The following is a 16837-nucleotide window of genomic DNA, read 5'->3' as shown; positions in this document are numbered from 1 at the left end:
AAGAAAGTCAAAAGCACTTGTAGAACGTGACTCTGGACTTTCATCAAGCACGACTGCTCAGTTGGAGTTACTGGAGTGAGAAGAAACTTGGCAGTGCTTGTGGGACACCGAGGGACGAGCAGCTTATGTCTGCATGCGATCGCGAAAACAAAAGCTGGCGGGGGTAGAGCCAGTCAGTCCCAGCGTTGGAAGGGGAGCTGCTCGCATCACCTCAGGTCGTCTGGCACCACTTGAAAGCGGCGTTGCTAAGGCAGTCAGCTGACTTCATCGCAGTACAATCCAGCTCCCCCGTTTGATGTCCCACTGCAGCGGTTTCGTGAGCAGGTCTGCCTCATGTGCGCGGGAAGAAAAGGGGGTTAAAGAGGGACACCTGACAGATTTGCGTCTTGCCCGTACAAGTTTGAGAGTTTCGTTTGGCCAGACAATGCCGAGAATGAGTCACACAGAAAGCAACGTTTGTCTTGTAGAGGTTTGCAGTTGGGGGAGATCTGGGTTAAAAAAAAGAAAAAAGTCCACACAGGCTCTTTGTATCAGGAATGCACAATGTTGGGAGAATAATTAGTCACAACAACAGTGGCTGCAAAAACACGGCCAGAGGCATTGACATTTTGAGATAACTGATGTATGAACTGCCACATTTTATACAAGAATCCCATTCAGTTCAGAACATATTTAGATGACATGTTTAAATAGCAGTTGTTTTGACTTCCTTATGGTCATGCAGGAAAAGTCTTGTCAGATTGAGAGTATATGGGGAGGTCACACTATCTCAGTGCTGATCTGTGCAGGTCTCAAAAGCTCTCTGTCCCAGTGTTCATTTCGTCAACTAAAATATATGATCATAAGTAATATTTTTGCTGACTAAAATCAGACTAAAACTACATCAAAAGTTATTTGTGTGACTAAAACTGTAGCTAAAATAAAAGTTAGTCTTATACACCAGGGGTTCCCAAACTTTTTTGGCTGGGACCCCAAAAATGTACAGATAAACTACTCAGGGACCCCCATTGTGTAAAGTTATTTAGCTTTAGAGCAGAAAAAACATTTTACAATCAAGTTAATATGTATTTAAACAGTTTGTTTTAAGTATTGAAATGGATTTCACAAATGATATGCTGTTTTAGTACTCAAATGTACTGAAAACAGTAGCGATTTTTATTTTTGTGTGATCTTGAAATCATCTGGGGACCCCCACCCAAGGCCTCGCGACTCCCTGAGGGGTCCCAACCCCAACAACCCCCACCCCCACACTATTATACACAATGGTGATGAAAGGGCATTTTATTATTACATAGTCATTACCTGATTGCAGGTTTTCTCGCAAAACCTGACTTTCACTTACCCCTACTGGTAACACTTTATAATAACCACACCCTATTTAGTTCATAAATGATGAATTAACACTTAATTAACACTTAATAAGTACTTAACTACTACAGTTGCTCATAATGAATAGTTCATCACATACTCATTGTTTAAGGGACTATACAGTTTAAAATTGTTAAAATGAAGTATTTTCCTCCCCCTACATGTTCCAGCCATGTCCTAATGTGTAGAATGAGCTCAGACATGTTCACCACAACTGCCTCTAAAATCCTGCACTGTCACTCTGAAAGTTGTTACTTGGGGTCTGAAGTGCCGTCATGCACGAGCTTTATATAGAGACTGCAGTTACGCATAAGACCTGAGGTGGCAGTAGTGAGCATAAAAATGACCAACTTGCATCTAGCCCCTTAAAGTAGTTACTAAGTGTTAATCACCATACCATACCATACCAACTTTATTTATAAAGCAATTTAAGAACTGTACAGTTGGCCAAAGTGCCGCACACAGAAACAGATACAAATATTTACAGTAAAAAAATATGAGGAAAAAAGTACAACAACAACAGCAGGCAACATCAATTTGCGTTAAACGCCAGAGAAAAAAGGTGCGTTTTTAGGAGAGATTTAAAAACAGGTAGGGACTGGGCCTGTCCAATCTCCAATGGCAGCTGGTTCCACAGCCGCGGGCCAGCAACAGAGAAGGCCCGATCTCCCCGAAGTTTGCGCTTGGTTTTTGGGACAACCAGTTGCAGCTGATCCGCTGACCTGAGAGCACTTAACTAATGAATTGTTCATGATGAATTAAATGTTAATTCATTATTTATTAAGGCTTATTAAGGTGTAGTTGTTAGAAAGTGTTACTGCCCTACTTGATCTTAGACCAAAACAAATGCTGGTGTATTTAAGGTCGTTACTGATTCTTTTCCATTGTTAGTCATGGTCAAAATATATTCCTAATGGATTTCACTCTACTATGAGATAAAGAAAAAGCAGGAAAAACAGTCACAGCCTCTCTTCGACCGTGCAGTGATCAATGTGGGTACACGTTTTGAGCGTACCCCAAGTGTGTGTGAGTGGAGGTCACCTTGTTGAATGCGCTTATCTGCTGATGCCGGTCAGTGTGAATGGCTCCGTGTCCGGACCTGACCCCCATTCTCAGTCATGTGATGCACTGCTTTGAAATGGCCTGACTTGGGATTATGTTGCTGCTATTTGTGATTTAAGGTAAAGGCAGCTGGGAGGCGTCTTTGTGGCACCGCAGTGGGAGCAGGAGAGAGTCCCTAACATTCCTGCGAGTAATCTCCCTCTCTTTAACCTGTATCTGGAAACGGGTTCATGAACAGTCAAGATCAACTTAACCTTCATACTACTATATCTCATTATATTTTGTACTCCCGACAGCAGGCTGATCAAAGTACGTTTTTACTTTGTTGTACTTTTTCTGCTTCGGCCGAGCTTCACTCCCCCAGCCTCTCTGAAGATTACAGGAAACTACCATTCGCCAAGAAATCACATAACGACTCGCCTAATATTGTGAGTGGAATAAATAACCGGGACATGTGTTAGAAGTTAGCTTGCCAATTTGAGCTATCGGTTAACTGTATCCTGCTATCAAAGCGCACATTACTCCCGACGTCGCGCTGTGATTGGTGACCACCCGGCCCAGTGGAAACGCTACCCCAAAACCGTTTTTTTTTTTTCTCCTTACAAATGCTTCTCATTATGGGGGATGCTATTCGTCCTGCTACGTCAAGCGCAGACTCTTGATCTGACAATTTTATACTTTCCACCTGTTGCTCCCACAGGCCTCCCCCTGACTTTAGTCACTACGCGGAGAGAAGAGTGATTGGAATTCTATAAATGTGTGCGATTGGAGCCGATGAGGGTTGTGTTGTATGTCAGTGAAAATCCTTATCAAGAATGTGTTCTATGAAATACTGTGCTGACTTGGTAAAAAGTCAAATTCTGCCTTGTTTTTCTCGGTTTAAAGCTCAATAAATCAGACAGGAATTAGATGTTGAACAAAAACTTCAGAGTATTGTTGTGTACAAGATTGTAAAGCTGCTAAATTGGAGAGAATGTTGCAAGAGTGGAATAAAAAGCTTGTGTATAAGGCTCCCTTTTTTTTGGATCATTTTGGATTACAGCGTCATCTCGATCGCCTTTTGTGCTACATGTGGATACCACACATGTCCAAATTTGTGAAGGAATCCAAATGGGATATTCATAGTTATTGACTGACATAAGAGGTCAGGATATAAACAACACATTATAGCCACGTAGTATTATTACTTGGGTCACATTACACAATGATGTTTTATTTGAAAATAAAAATAAATAGAATACCTATAGTATTTCAAATTAAAACATAGACTTGATTACTATTTTTGCAAACCACTACAGCTAATCAACTATGTGCCTTTTGCTGCATTTTGGTCTGGGTCATAGAATTCTGTGATATAGCCAACCCGGCCCGGCCCTCTATCACAGTCAGGAACGATAATGTGGCCCCCAGAGAAAAAAGTTTGAGGACCCCTGATCTAGCTAGCCCAGCTCAGTATAAAATTAGCATCGTGAAGGGTGAACTTGGGCTTTTTTTTTTACTCTGACATGAAAATTAAGATGTTGGTGTATTGATTTCCTCTAAAACTACGAAGTGATACTCAATAAAACATTATAAAATAATCATTGTGTGGGTGAGTTTGGTCTGTCTTTTACTCTGACATTAAAACTAAGATGACAAGCGAGGACACTAAAAATCTCATTGTCCACTGCGTGAAAAATCAATGTTTCACCTGCCCTGTCTCGACCTAGTCACCCTTTACTTGAAAGCTTTATGTCTGTCCCAAGGCTGGTGTCATATATTCTCATTTGAACCATCTGAAAGCATCTGGAATGAAAAAAATTGTAAGGAAGAAAGCGGACCACTGTCTTTGAAGCCGACATGAGAGCAGTGTTCTGTTCAGTGCCCACAGACGAGTCTCCCCTCCGACGCTGCTCACGTCTGACGCCACTTTTCATTTCGCCCTCTGGAGATTTGAAGGTGCTTAGACCCCTGCAGCCTGTGTGTGCTCACCAAATGATGTCCAAACAGGATTAGAGGCCCCAAATGACCCAGGCCTCTTGTGGGACTCCTTGCTAAAACCTGCCTATGGAATTCTCATGACTCCTTAGAGCTTCACCCCCACCTCGTCGGCATTTTGTCCTCTCACCCTTAACCCAAACTAATTTCATTACCCAAAAGGTAATGCTTAAGTTTTAGATATTGTTGGCAAAATCTAGCCTGTGTGAATGTGTGAAAATTTTGGGAAAGTTTTCACCACTCAGAACCCGTCCAGTGATGAATGTTGGACTTTAAAGCAGTACTAAGTAACTTGTTTACATTAATAAATCCTTTCCGTAGTCCGTCTGGGGGTAATGCAAGTGTTAATGGGATGATTGGGGGGGTCTTTCATCTCCCTCTGGTGTCTCTGGCCAGAAAACCACAATTGCAACTTGCCTGCCACCGGACCAGAGCCACCAATACACGCTAACAGAATCATGAAGAAGAAGCTAGCAGGCTAACGGGCAAAGCTAACTGCGGTCCGGCTCCACTTAAACAGTATTTACAGCCAAGTTTGAGTGAAAAAAATTATTTCCATTGTGTAATTGGATGTACAATATCGCTCTCTCCCTTTGCCTTTTCTGTCAGCGTAGTATTTATTCTTATAGACAATTAATAAGTTAAAAAAAAAATCGCAACTTGCTACGACACCTGCAGTTGTGCTTATGGCCTCTAGGGGCAAGAGTTACTTAGTACTGCTTTAAGATGTGGAGAACCGTTGTGTTCCATCTATAGTAGAACAAATTCCAAGAAAGACAGAAGTGACAAAATGAACATGATTCCTCAAAACTGCACGAATGAAGTGAATTACATTTGACAAGCTAACATTCTAAAACACAGTAAAAAGCAAAAAGTCTCCTGAAAATTTTATCATTCTGCATTTTGCTCTTTATTTTCTTTTCCTACTGGCCGATTCCTATATACTACAATACTAGTTGTAAAAAGTCCCAAAATAGACATCCTTTTTTCACTGTTAGCGTAAATATACTTAGTATAACAGGAACATTTGGATCTTGTTAGCTAGCTAGTGCTTCTTCTGTAGTACTTCTTTATTTATATTGATTCACAAGCTAGCTCAAAAGTTGCAAAATGTTTCCAAAATGGTGCATCTTTGGTGACCATTGTTAGCGTTAATAACAGACTTGCCACATTATTGGTGATCTTGTTAGCTAGCTAGCGCTACATGGGAACCTCTTTCTTTCTTTTCGTTTATCCTTGGGGGCATTGGGTGTATTTCCGCTTCCCGACTTTGAAGTGGTGCCTTTGAGCCGCGCAGCATCATTTAATAGCGTTAGCGCTGCAGGTTGCGGTGTAGCGTGTCCTCCCTGTGACCCGTTTGAGCTGGCCGGGTGTTTATTTTGGAAAGCTGAATCAATTGCATTGCCGCAAGACTCCGAACCATCTCAGGCACTTGAGACGTGTGCCGCACTGAGAGACGGGTTTCCGGCGCTGACAGCAGAGGGGGATGCAGTTAATGAGCAGGTGTACATATTTTTACACATGGATAGGATTGCAAGGCAGCTCGAGTTCAGAGGTATGCAGTTACGTTGAAGAAAGTTGTCTTCTGGAGTAGTTTAATGACAGTACTTTTACTTTTGCTGGAATAACATAGTATGAAAGTATGAAAACATGTTACTCTTCCCACTTTGAGTAAATGTGGCAGAAACTCTTCAGGTCACCATTGTGGGACGATTTTGTCCTACACCAAGAATGGTGGGCAGAGCACAGGGGGGTCAGGGGGTCCTTCCCCAGATTTTTTTGGTAGAAATTGACATTTTTAGACCGCATTAGCAGGCAGTTGCTGGCTTTCATATTTCTCAAAATCATCTGGGGATCAGAGGATGTATGTTGGGGGGCCACACTGGTCGTCGGCCCTGATGTTGCCTAGCCATGCTCCATTGTTTGAGCATTGGGCTATGGGCTAAATCTACACAGCCTTTGGTAACTTAACTGACTTGGCATAAAGAGGAGCTATAAATCTTCAATGAAGGTTCTTGAGTCATCTTCTGTACTCTGTAGTTGAAGTGTCGAATGCTTTGCCTCTCATCCAAAAGGCTTTGTCAGCGCATGAAAGCTGATTACAGAGTGCAGAAGATGACTCAAGAACCTTCATTGAAGATGGACAACTCCTGTATGACTGAGAGCCTGCACAGACAGGAGCCATAAATGTTTGTTGAAAAGTAGCAACACAGAAGAAATAAAGGCTTTTGCTTAATGAGAAAAGTATGAGATTCTGTAGCTAAACTATGTCTATTGAAATGCACTGTCTAACACAAGAATGCAGGCGGCCTTCTACATCTCCAGTGAGCAGCTTCAGAAGAGGAAATTAGCTTTCAGGATCTGTTGCCCGAGCAGCGTGAACAAAGGCGGCCCCCGCCGAGGTCACAGGGGTGGGAGGAGGAGACCCGAGCCGCTCCCCTGCACTCACCGGGGGGCCGAGGGATGGAAGGGGATCACGCTTCACCGTCTCTGGGCCTTGTTAATTCTATTATCCCTGCCTCACAAGTGCTTGTCCTGAGCCAGAACAGAGGGACAAGCGGGATTGTGGGGAAAACCCGGATGAAAAGGTTGTGATTATTCGGGCATGGGAAGTGATCAGAGAGGGCAAATAACTTTATCTCCTACACTCTCACGGATTCTCATAGTGGGCTGGCTGGGGAGGTCACTCCCACTCATTCTTTGTTACAGATTCACAGCAAATACCGTGGGTGGAAACTCCAATGACTAATACAGCAGGTGAAAGAGAAACATTAACTTATGGGTTGTGAGAAAAATGCAATAAAAGCTGCATTTATGTATTTCTTGTTATTGCTATAACCATCATTTGGCAAATGTATTGTGCAGCAGCATCTATCTGTGCATCATGTCAACAATATAGTTATGACAATTGCTCAAGCTTCGCTTCACTGTTACCAGTGGAGGGGGTTGAGTCTTGATCCAAGTAAAACTGTGAAACTCCACATACAGTACTTTGGGAATTTGAGTGTAATTTGTTATTTTTAAGCAGTGTTGTATCTTTTCAATGAATCATTTCCTCAAGTCTACTTTACCAAATTGTTAGCACTGAATTTGTGAATATATGAATCAGGATGTGTCGACGGGGTTTGGTGTCGTTGTGGCAAACTGTGCCACTCTGAGAACGAGAGGAATTGTTTACAAGAGTTTTAAATTGATTTACAGCTTTGTGGTTGTCGTAGCTCTATGTAACTTTAACTTTTGGAGGGAGCACTCGCATAATACAGATTGATTAGTAACTAAAAGCTTTTCAGCCCCTTTTCTTTCTCGAGCCAAAATGATGAGGCTCTTTTAGAAAACAATGAACTTTTACACAGCGGCTGGTATTTACTGCTCTAACTTCAAAAGATTGATTTCTGTAGTTTATTGGTTCCCAACTTAACGTCATTTGCCCCATTCTTTAGACATAATACTACATCCTTATCCAGGTTTGGCATTTCTATCTTAATAGCAGAAATAGTGCACATTCTCAGCATAGCATTTAAGGATCATTGACAAACTCTGTTAGCGACAGCTGCTGGGAATGTCGCTAACTTTAGCGCCCATGTTCCACTCAATTTGACAAGAATGTGTCATAACAGTAATAGGCAATAATTGGCTTTTGAAGAAAAAATTCAGAAGGTTGAAAATACTAGGGCAGTATTGGAACTCTGTTGCTCTGAAATGCCATCATTCTTCTTCTTCTCCTCCTCCTCCTGCTCCTTCTCCTTGTTCTTCTCATCCTTCTGCTGTTTCTCCTGCTCCTTCTTCTCCTGCTCCTCCTTCTCCTCCTCCTCCTTCTTCTCCTCCGCCTTTTCTTATTCTTCCTCTTCTTCCTCTTCTTCTCCCTCTTCTTCTTCCTCTTCTTCCTCCTTCTCCTTTCTCCTTCTCCTCTTCCTCCTTCTCCTTCTTCTTCTTCTCCTCCTCCTTCTTTAAGGGCACAGGCATATTCCAATGTGACAATGCCAGGATTCATCGGGCTCATTGTGAAAGAGTAGATTGGCCACTACAGAGTCCAGACCTTAACCCCATTGAGAGTCTTTGGGATGTGCTGGAGAAGGCTTTGCGCCGTGGTCACACTTTCCCATCATTAATACAAGATCTTGGTGAAAAATAACGCAGGACTGGATCGTCTGACGTCGCAGAAGCTCATTGAAACAGTGCCACAGCAAATGTGCTGTAATCAAAGCCAAAGGCGCGGTCCAACCCAATATTAGAGCGTGTGACCTTTTTTTTGGTCAGTGTAAATCCATGAACTGGTCTGCTTATGTAACAGAACTATAAAATCAGGCTTGCAAAAGGCTTACCATTTTGCTGTTCACATTATACAGTTTCGTGAGTGATTGCTTTTGCTACTGTTGTGCTATTAAAAGAACCAGGGAAAATGGCTTTCTCTTGACGCACATGTGCCTCGCAGCTTAAGTGTGAAGTTATGTGCCGCTGGTCGACTCCCTGTATCTGTCCCGGATTATTCCTCCGGTCCAGACGGATTTGGGTTTGGCACGGCAGGATGAGTGCACGCCCCTCGCTGCCCCCTACAGCTCGCCCGTAACACCATCTGCAAATGGAACACTTCATCTCTGTCCGTGATTCCGAGCTCAGTTTCCGCAAACGGAGAAGGTCAATGTAGCAGCAAATGAAACTCTTACGTAACTATTGTCATTTGGGCGGGCGCTCCGGAGCGGTTGCCTCTTCTCTGTGCTCTATACCACATCCACATTTGCATAGTTTAGTCTCTGTGAGGACATTTGCTTTGTAGATGTGCAGTTGCATCAGCATGAGAGTGAGTTTAATCACCGCTGTGCACATGTAAGTCTGGTGCGGAGTGCGCCGATTATGTGGCTCCCTGCAGAGAAGACATGCCGCATCCAGGACGTGGATTTGGCTCTTTATTTAGCTGACTTTGTGTCTCGTGATACATTTTGAAAGTCTTGCATAAGATTTGTGAAAAAAAGAAAAAAACTATCAGCAATCATGATCTTGAACATGATGAAAAGAAGACGTTTAACATTGTATTGCTTATTTGGTTTAGAAACATTCATTTTGACACAATTACGCAGTTTGGTAACATATGAATTAACATTAAAGCTGAGATGTCCAACTCTCTTGTAGTACAGTACATTTGTCTAAATGTACTGTTCTAAGGCTCATATCGTACTCTCATCTACATGTATGTACCTGTTTTCTTTTTTCCACTGGGCATGTTTCTGTAATCCTGCATATTCAGTCCTTCCTCTCCATCGTACAGAGCAATCCAAGATTTTATTTTCACAGTGAAGGGGAGCAAGAGGACAGGGGTGGGAGGGGCTTATGAGGACATTTTGTTTCAGTTGTTTAGATCAACATTGCTGACCAGTAAAGACCGTGATAGAGATGTATTTAAGATGTGTATCACTCTTTAAAAAGCCAGGGAAAGGCATTATACAAGAGCTTTGAAGGTTCATCTCACTGACGTGTCTGTCCGTTTGTCTCCTCAGAGTGCGTGGTGCGTCTGACGCCGTCCTGGTGCCATGGCTCTGGTTCAGGCGCTCCCTGTGTCCGTGACTGACCGCCCCGTCACAGGCCTCGAGGCGCAGCCGTCCCCCCCGGGCCCTTGCTCTGGCCCCTGCACCAACTCCGGGACAGCCATGGGATCCGTCAGCAGCCTCATCTCCGGGCGCACGTACCAGGAGAGACACTGCCGCGCGGCCAGCGAGTTCAGCACCAAGCCCAAGCGCTCCACGCCCGCCACCAGCTGCTTCCGCCTGCCCGACAACACGCTGCGCAGTGGGAGCTCCCTGGAGCAACTGCTGGTCATCTCCAATCACAACCAGGCTCAGGGGCAGGCGCTGCCCCCGCCCCTGCCCACCAAGAAGCACCCGCGGTCGGGGAACTCTGCCGGGACGGGGGTTAGTGGAGCGCCCTCAGGAGCGCCCATAGGAGCGCCCATAGGAGTGGCGGGAGGCGTGTCCAACGGGAACTATGCTTACACCAGTGAGGAGGTGGTGGCGACGGGGGACTGGAATGATAACGTGGTACTGGCAGCGACCAGCCCCTGCTCGGACTCGGAGGAGCAGAAGGAGCACAAGGTGCTGAACGGGAACATAGGGGGACCCCCGCCCAAACTCGTGCCAGTGTCCGGACAACTGGAGAAGGTAACGTGCATGCTAAATACTCTGCCATTCAGATTCAGTCAGACCAGCTTGAAAAATGACCCAAAAATCCTCTGTAGGCCACAGTGGTTATGACACGTGATACAACAATAATTCTAAGCTTTGAAATTCATATAACGGTGTTTTTGAAAATATGACTTATTTAGATGGATAGCATCTGTTGTAAGTAATAATTATTGTTTTATTTCAGTAAAGCAGCAACTTTGAGAAAAATATAAAATTGGACTTGTGTTAACTGTGTTTCAGCAAAAATTGTGTCTCATGGGTCATATGCACTTTAATGCTTAGCTAAAGGCATGCTAGCAAATCAGTGGCTTTGGGATGAACACACTGTGAGCACAGAGTGGGTCCGGTGATGGAAGCTGAGCTTTTATAGGGCATGGTAAAATCCAGGAAATACCGATGAGAGCACTTCAGCAGCAGAAGATGAAACAGCCAACAGGAACAGGATTACACAAAATGTGACCATTTACATGAAAGTGGTTAGGAATAATGCCCCTGTCCTCTGTCACTGTTTTCTTTAATCATATTCTCTTGCCCGTTGCTCCTGTCTGTTTTAGATTAATAGGAAATTAAAAAGGAAAACGGTTACATGAAAAATGACATGACGATGCATCACTCGCCCTGTTTTAATGAGTTTGATCCGGTTTAGTGCATGGGAAATAATTCACATTTTTATTTAGATCATGTTTTCTGCATATTTAGTGAGAGTCATCCCCGCCTCCACATTGAAAAAAATCATCACTCCATGTTTTCAGATATTGGGATGTAGTTATTTTATAAATATCTTAAAGTTCTCAGATAATAGGCCTTTTTTAATGGAGCTTTTGTTTTGTCCTGTGCTTTCAGAACATGGAGAAAGTTTTAATCCGTCCGACTGCATTCAAACCTGTGGTCCCCAAGAACCGCCACTCTGTGCAGTACCTGGCCCCGAGGCAAGGTGGCGGTAACCTGTCTGAGAGCCAGGGCAGTTTGAACCTACTGCTGCCCCTAGGAGGCCCCACCAACATTAGCACCAATAACGCTGCTAACATGGCTAACATGGCTAACATGGCTAATGCAGCTAACACTGCTAACACTGCTAACCCCACGTCAGCCTCGGAGGACAAGTGTGGAGCGGGCCGTAACGTGCGCAGCAGCCAGTCCTGCTCCATGTCAGACTCTGGCAGGAACTCTCTGTCCTCGTTGCCCACCCACAGCAGCACAGGCTACAGCCTGGCCCCCAGCGAGGGCTCCTCGGGCTCTGGGGGCCCCGCAGAGACAGCGGGCGTGAACAGGAACACGTCAGGAGGCGGCACGAATCATGGACACACGAACTCAGACAGCGGGCGCTCCTCATCCAGTAAGAGCTCCGGGTCGGGGTCGGTGAGCGGGCGCGGGCAGCCCCTCTCGGACAGCGGCTCCTGCGGGCACTCGCCTCCCCTCGCGGAGGGCTATGAGGGTGTGGTCCGGGACCTGGAGGACAAGCTGAGGGAGAGAGACCTGGAGCTCCAGCAGCTCCGGGAGAACCTAGACGAGAACGAGGCTGCGATCTGTCAGGTGAGGCCAGCTCGTCCGGACAGCTCCCACAAAGGTCACGGCTTAAAGTGACAGTCTGTAAGTTTGCAAAGTGAGGAGAGATGGAGTGAAATTTGAATCAAATTCCTCCCCTCTTTAACCAGAATGCCCTTCTTAGTTTGCGAAAGTAAACGATCAGGCTCCTCCCCCTCCCTCCTGATTGGAAAAGCTCATCTCATTGGTCAACGCAGGAGGAAACTGGACTCTGATTAATTTCTGAGATCCGGAAAGGAAGGACTTTACAAAAAATATTACTACTTACTGCAAGACCAGGTGCTCGATTTTGAATTTATGCATTTTATAAAATTTGGAAAACATTTAGACTTCCAGACTTTCACTTTCAGGCTAGACACGGTGAGAAAACATACATTTTCACACAGTGGTCCATAGTGACATTTTTGGATACTTTTCTTTCTTTATCTTAGTTGTAATGTCAGATAAAAGTACTCACTTTCGAAAATCACTGCACTATCACGGGGCACCCACGTCTTTCCCACGTGTTTTCATTCACAAATATTTGGTATCCCCGTGTAGCATGAAAGGCGGGCGAGATGACTCTAATCGGAATACTTTGTGGGAGATGGCAGCAGTTAAAAAATGGGTGACTCTCTGCTCTGGCCTTCAATGACTTACTTGATTTGTGTATGAAGGTGTATGAGGAGAAGCAGCGTCGCTGTGAGAGAGAGATGGAGGATCTGAGACAGAACTGTGCGTCAAAGATGAAGCAGACGTCCCAAAAGGCTCAGAGGGCCCAGCAAGTTCTGCAGCTACAGGTAATGAAGCCAGACCAAGTACTACTGACATTACTGCATGTTTGCAAAGTGGAGTGAAGAAGATTGATACAGTAGAGTGTGTTGGCGTGTGGCGCAGGTGTTCCAGCTGCAGCAGGAGAAGAAGAAGCTTCAGGAGGACTTCTCAGCTCTGCTCCAGGACAGAGAGACGCTGGAGAGACGCTGTGCCACCATCCAGAGAGAGCAGACCCAACTGGGACCACGGCTGGAGGAGACCAAGTGGGAGGTCAGCAAAAACCTGTGCATGCAACATTTCAGCTTTTATAATCGTTTATTAACTAGACAGAGCATGGAGTGAGACCTGACTCGTACGTTAAGACGTCAGTCATACAGTAGATGTAGGGGGTGGTTCATGCAGCATATACAAGGTTCCAGGCATTTTAGAAATTCCCCCAAAGTGTCAGATAACAGGCTTTTAAAAACTACAGGGCTCTATGCAACTAGTCGCACTGGTGCAACCGAGGAAAATACTGGATGTAGTTGCCCTGGATGCATTTAATATATGCAGCATACACACACACTTTTAAAGAAAGTAGTCATGTTTATGTTTTTTTTGTGTGTGAAAGTCAAACAAACATCCACATTTCTTTTGCTTACACAAAAGCGTCCCTTAGCCTGTTCAGTGTATTTTCCTATAGCCGTTAGCATTAAGCTATCAAGAATATTTTGAACAATCCGGATGTTTTCAACTGTTCTCAACCCATTGATCACATTTAGGTGAGGTTTAATGAATGTACAGACCTTTTAGATAAGTATTAGTGTGTGAAAGTGGCTTCTGTGCTAAATGCTAACTCACATTCAGTTAAGTCTCTGCTTTTTGTGGCGACAAATCTAAATATCAATGGCAACTAAGTGATAGAGAAACCACAGAAATGATAAATGTCATGAAATGAACATGTCATACCTCCCCATACGTTAATGTAGGGACTGACTCTATTCATTTGTTGGGGATAGAGCTCTGAGTTAAAAAGGTACAGATATTTGTAAAAGGTGTTTTGATTTACAGTCTGCTTCCCCCTCTCCTCAGGTGTGTCAGAAGTCGGGCGAGATCTCCCTCCTGAAGCAGCAGCTGAAGGAGATCCAGTCGGAGCTGAGCCAGAAGGCGGGGGACATCGTGGTGCTGAAGGCCCAGCTGCGCGAGGCCCGCTCCGAGATGCAGTCGTCCCAGGCGCGCAGCCAAGAGGCCCAGGCCGCCCTCCGCACCCGCGCCCTGGAGCTGGAGGTGTGCGAGAACGAGCTGCAGCGGCGCAAGAGCGAGGCCGAGCTGCTGCGGGAGAAGGTGGTGCGCCTGGAGGAGGAGTCCAAGCGCGCGCGGGACACTCTCGGCAACCACGGCGCGCTCAACGGGAGCCTGAAAGGACACGGCATGGGCGCCCAGCAGAGGGGCCGAGGCGGGCCCAGTCCCTCCATGTACCGGGACGGGGAGGACATTCACATGGTGTGGGGGGGGGAGAGCGACGAGGTGAAGGCGCAGAGGCAGAGTGTGGAGGCGGTGCTGGCACTGAGACAACAGGTGGGCGGGGCTTCTCTGGTTTTCAATGAGCTAAAAACATAGTGCACTTTTTAAAAATGTTTTTGTGCGCGTTTAGGTGGACAGACTAAAGGCTGAGCTCATCTACGAGAGGCGCACCAGTGAGGAGCAGCTGTCCCGCTTTGAGGACGAGCGCAGAGTGTGGCATGAAGAGAAAGAAAAGGTTCTATGCCTCTTTGAAACCTATATTATAAGTGCATTGTATTTTGGAATTGCTTAAAAAAGTTGTGTGCTACCGTAGCATTAGCTAATCATGAATCATTGTTTGTGCTTTGCTGCTCTTTAGTCTAAAATAGCAAATTAGCTCTTATGGTTCTGCAAAGTAAATGTGCTGAACCACACAACATTTCATCCAAAATTTTTTTATAAAGTATAAGTGCTTTTATTACAGATACTTTTATCACACACAAAATATATCTGAAAAATGTACAAACAATCATGTCTTTGAGCGGCTCACGTCTCCTAAGATCTTAGTTGTGGTAAAAATCATTCCTAACTTTTCAAACTCTTCTTTAGCATTCCAATTCTTCACAGGAACAAGTCTACAAGCACATTTCACAACTTTCAGGGTCACTTTGACAGAAACGGGGGGAAAAACTAGCCAGTAATTCCATGGAATTGATAGAACTGCTTTATAATTAGATGCACCGTATTTTTCCCCACAAATGTCAGTTCTCACAATATACTAGAGGATGACAAAACAAAAACGTTACTTTTATGGATGTAACATTTGACCAGCAGTATCTGTACTTTTACTTAAGTACTGAAATCAAATACCACCACTGACAACAACTAGCATGCTAACACTGCTAACACTTCCCGGTTTATGATTGCTAAAAACATTCACAATACGGCTTGAAGTAGTCTTTGTTTCTCCACATAAACTTGATTTACAGTGGGAGGAAAGGGTGAGTACACCGATTTTCCCACATTTCTGCCTAAATTGCTCATAGAATTTGGTCGGATCGTTTATTAAAATCACAAGAATGAGTAAACAGTGTCTGCTTAAACTTATACCATCCAAACATTTACATTTTATCATATTTTTATTGGCCATAACATATAAACACTCACAGGACAGCGTGGAATAAGTAAGTACACCACATCAGACGACATTTTATGACCAATTTAGGCAGAAATGTAAGAAATTCCAAACGGTGTACTCACTTTTTCCTCCCACTGTACTGTAATGGGACAATAAGGATTTCACCGTTCTACAAATAAATAAAATGGCGATTTTTCCCGCCCAGGTGATCCGCTACCAGAAGCAGCTGCAGCAGAACTACATCCAGATGTACAGGCGGAACCGGGACTTGGAGCGCGTGATGCGAGAGCTCAGCCTGGAGCTGGAGAACCGCGACATGGACGAGTACGAGGTGCGGAGCGGCAGCAACGACATCCACTACGAGGAGATCACTGCCACCGAGATCTGAGCAACACCTACGCTACGAAATCCCCCCTCCCCCCCTCCCCCGGCAGACCAAAATAACCAAACTGCACTATGACTCCCCTCACTATGGCTTTACCTGGACCACTTTCAGAACGCTCTCTGCGAAACGATTTATCCACAAAACCAGCACAAAGACGATCAATGTTTATTTTTTTTCCCAACTGCAGTCGAATCAGGGTATCAAGTCTGTCAACAACGCAAAAAAAAAAACGTAGGAGATTGCACAGGAATCGGTCTGACTTTTGAGTATGAAGAGACACCAGCGGCGTCAAAACACGATCATTACTACGGAAGGCTAACGGGCTAGCCACATGTACAGGGATATTATATCAACTAATCTATCTAATACAATTTCAGTTGGGTTTTGGCATTTCAGTCGCGCAAAGACCTATCGAGCAACATTTGGACACTGATACAAGTTTTGAATTTAAAGCCACAGGGCAGAACATTTCAACCAATTAGCTTCTCTCTTCTAAAGGTTTAATGTTGATAACGCAAGGGCCACAACAAAAATAGCATTAGCGTGTTTGTTAATGTGTCACTTTTACAATAGTTTAGTTCCGCGTATGACGTATGCAATATCTATTACTGGAATGTTCCGCAGCATGGCTTTAATTTCAAATTTGAACACACAGAAAAAATGTCTGCATTAACTATTTTGAGTTTATTTAATGATTAAACGATGTGTGGCCACAACGCAAGAATCCAAAAACAGTCCTGAGTCTACAACGTTAGTGACCTTTTTTAAATCTCACCCCAATCCCGCCATTTTGACTCTCCTTGAACCCCTTTATAAAAACGGCATCTTTGCACTGTACCAATAAGGGAACACCAAAACCGTCTTTCTCACAATGCTATGGTCATAATCATTTACAAAACTGTGTGAAGTGTTGGCTCGACTCTGCAATGAGAATTGTTATGAGGATTTTGAATT

At 44.4% G+C, this 16837-nt stretch overlaps 1 protein-coding gene across 3 annotated transcripts in view; it reads left to right on the top strand.

Annotated features, from left to right (window-relative positions):
• Positions 1–16567, top strand: part of lzts2a (leucine zipper, putative tumor suppressor 2a) — an 86287-nt gene extending 69720 nt beyond the window's left edge. For all 3 annotated transcript variants that reach the window (XM_079559910.1, XM_079559909.1, XM_079559908.1), the window contains 7 exons: positions 9900–10556; positions 11424–12113; positions 12782–12904; positions 13002–13148; positions 13950–14435; positions 14512–14616; positions 15704–16567. In XM_079559910.1, coding sequence (XP_079416036.1) covers positions 9933–10556; positions 11424–12113; positions 12782–12904; positions 13002–13148; positions 13950–14435; positions 14512–14616; positions 15704–15886 — 2358 coding nt within the window. In that variant the 5' untranslated portion in view covers positions 9900–9932 and the 3' untranslated portion in view covers positions 15887–16567. The remainder of the gene's footprint in view (positions 1–9899; positions 10557–11423; positions 12114–12781; positions 12905–13001; positions 13149–13949; positions 14436–14511; positions 14617–15703) is intronic.
• The last annotated feature ends 270 nt before the right edge of the window (positions 16568–16837 follow it).

This window comes from Gobius niger (genome assembly GCF_951799975.1).
Source record: "Gobius niger genome assembly, chromosome: 7".
Taxonomy (NCBI): Eukaryota; Metazoa; Chordata; class Actinopteri; order Gobiiformes; family Gobiidae; genus Gobius; species Gobius niger.
The sequence above is the reverse complement of the archived record's forward strand: the minus strand, read 5'-3'. Positions and strand labels throughout refer to the sequence as shown.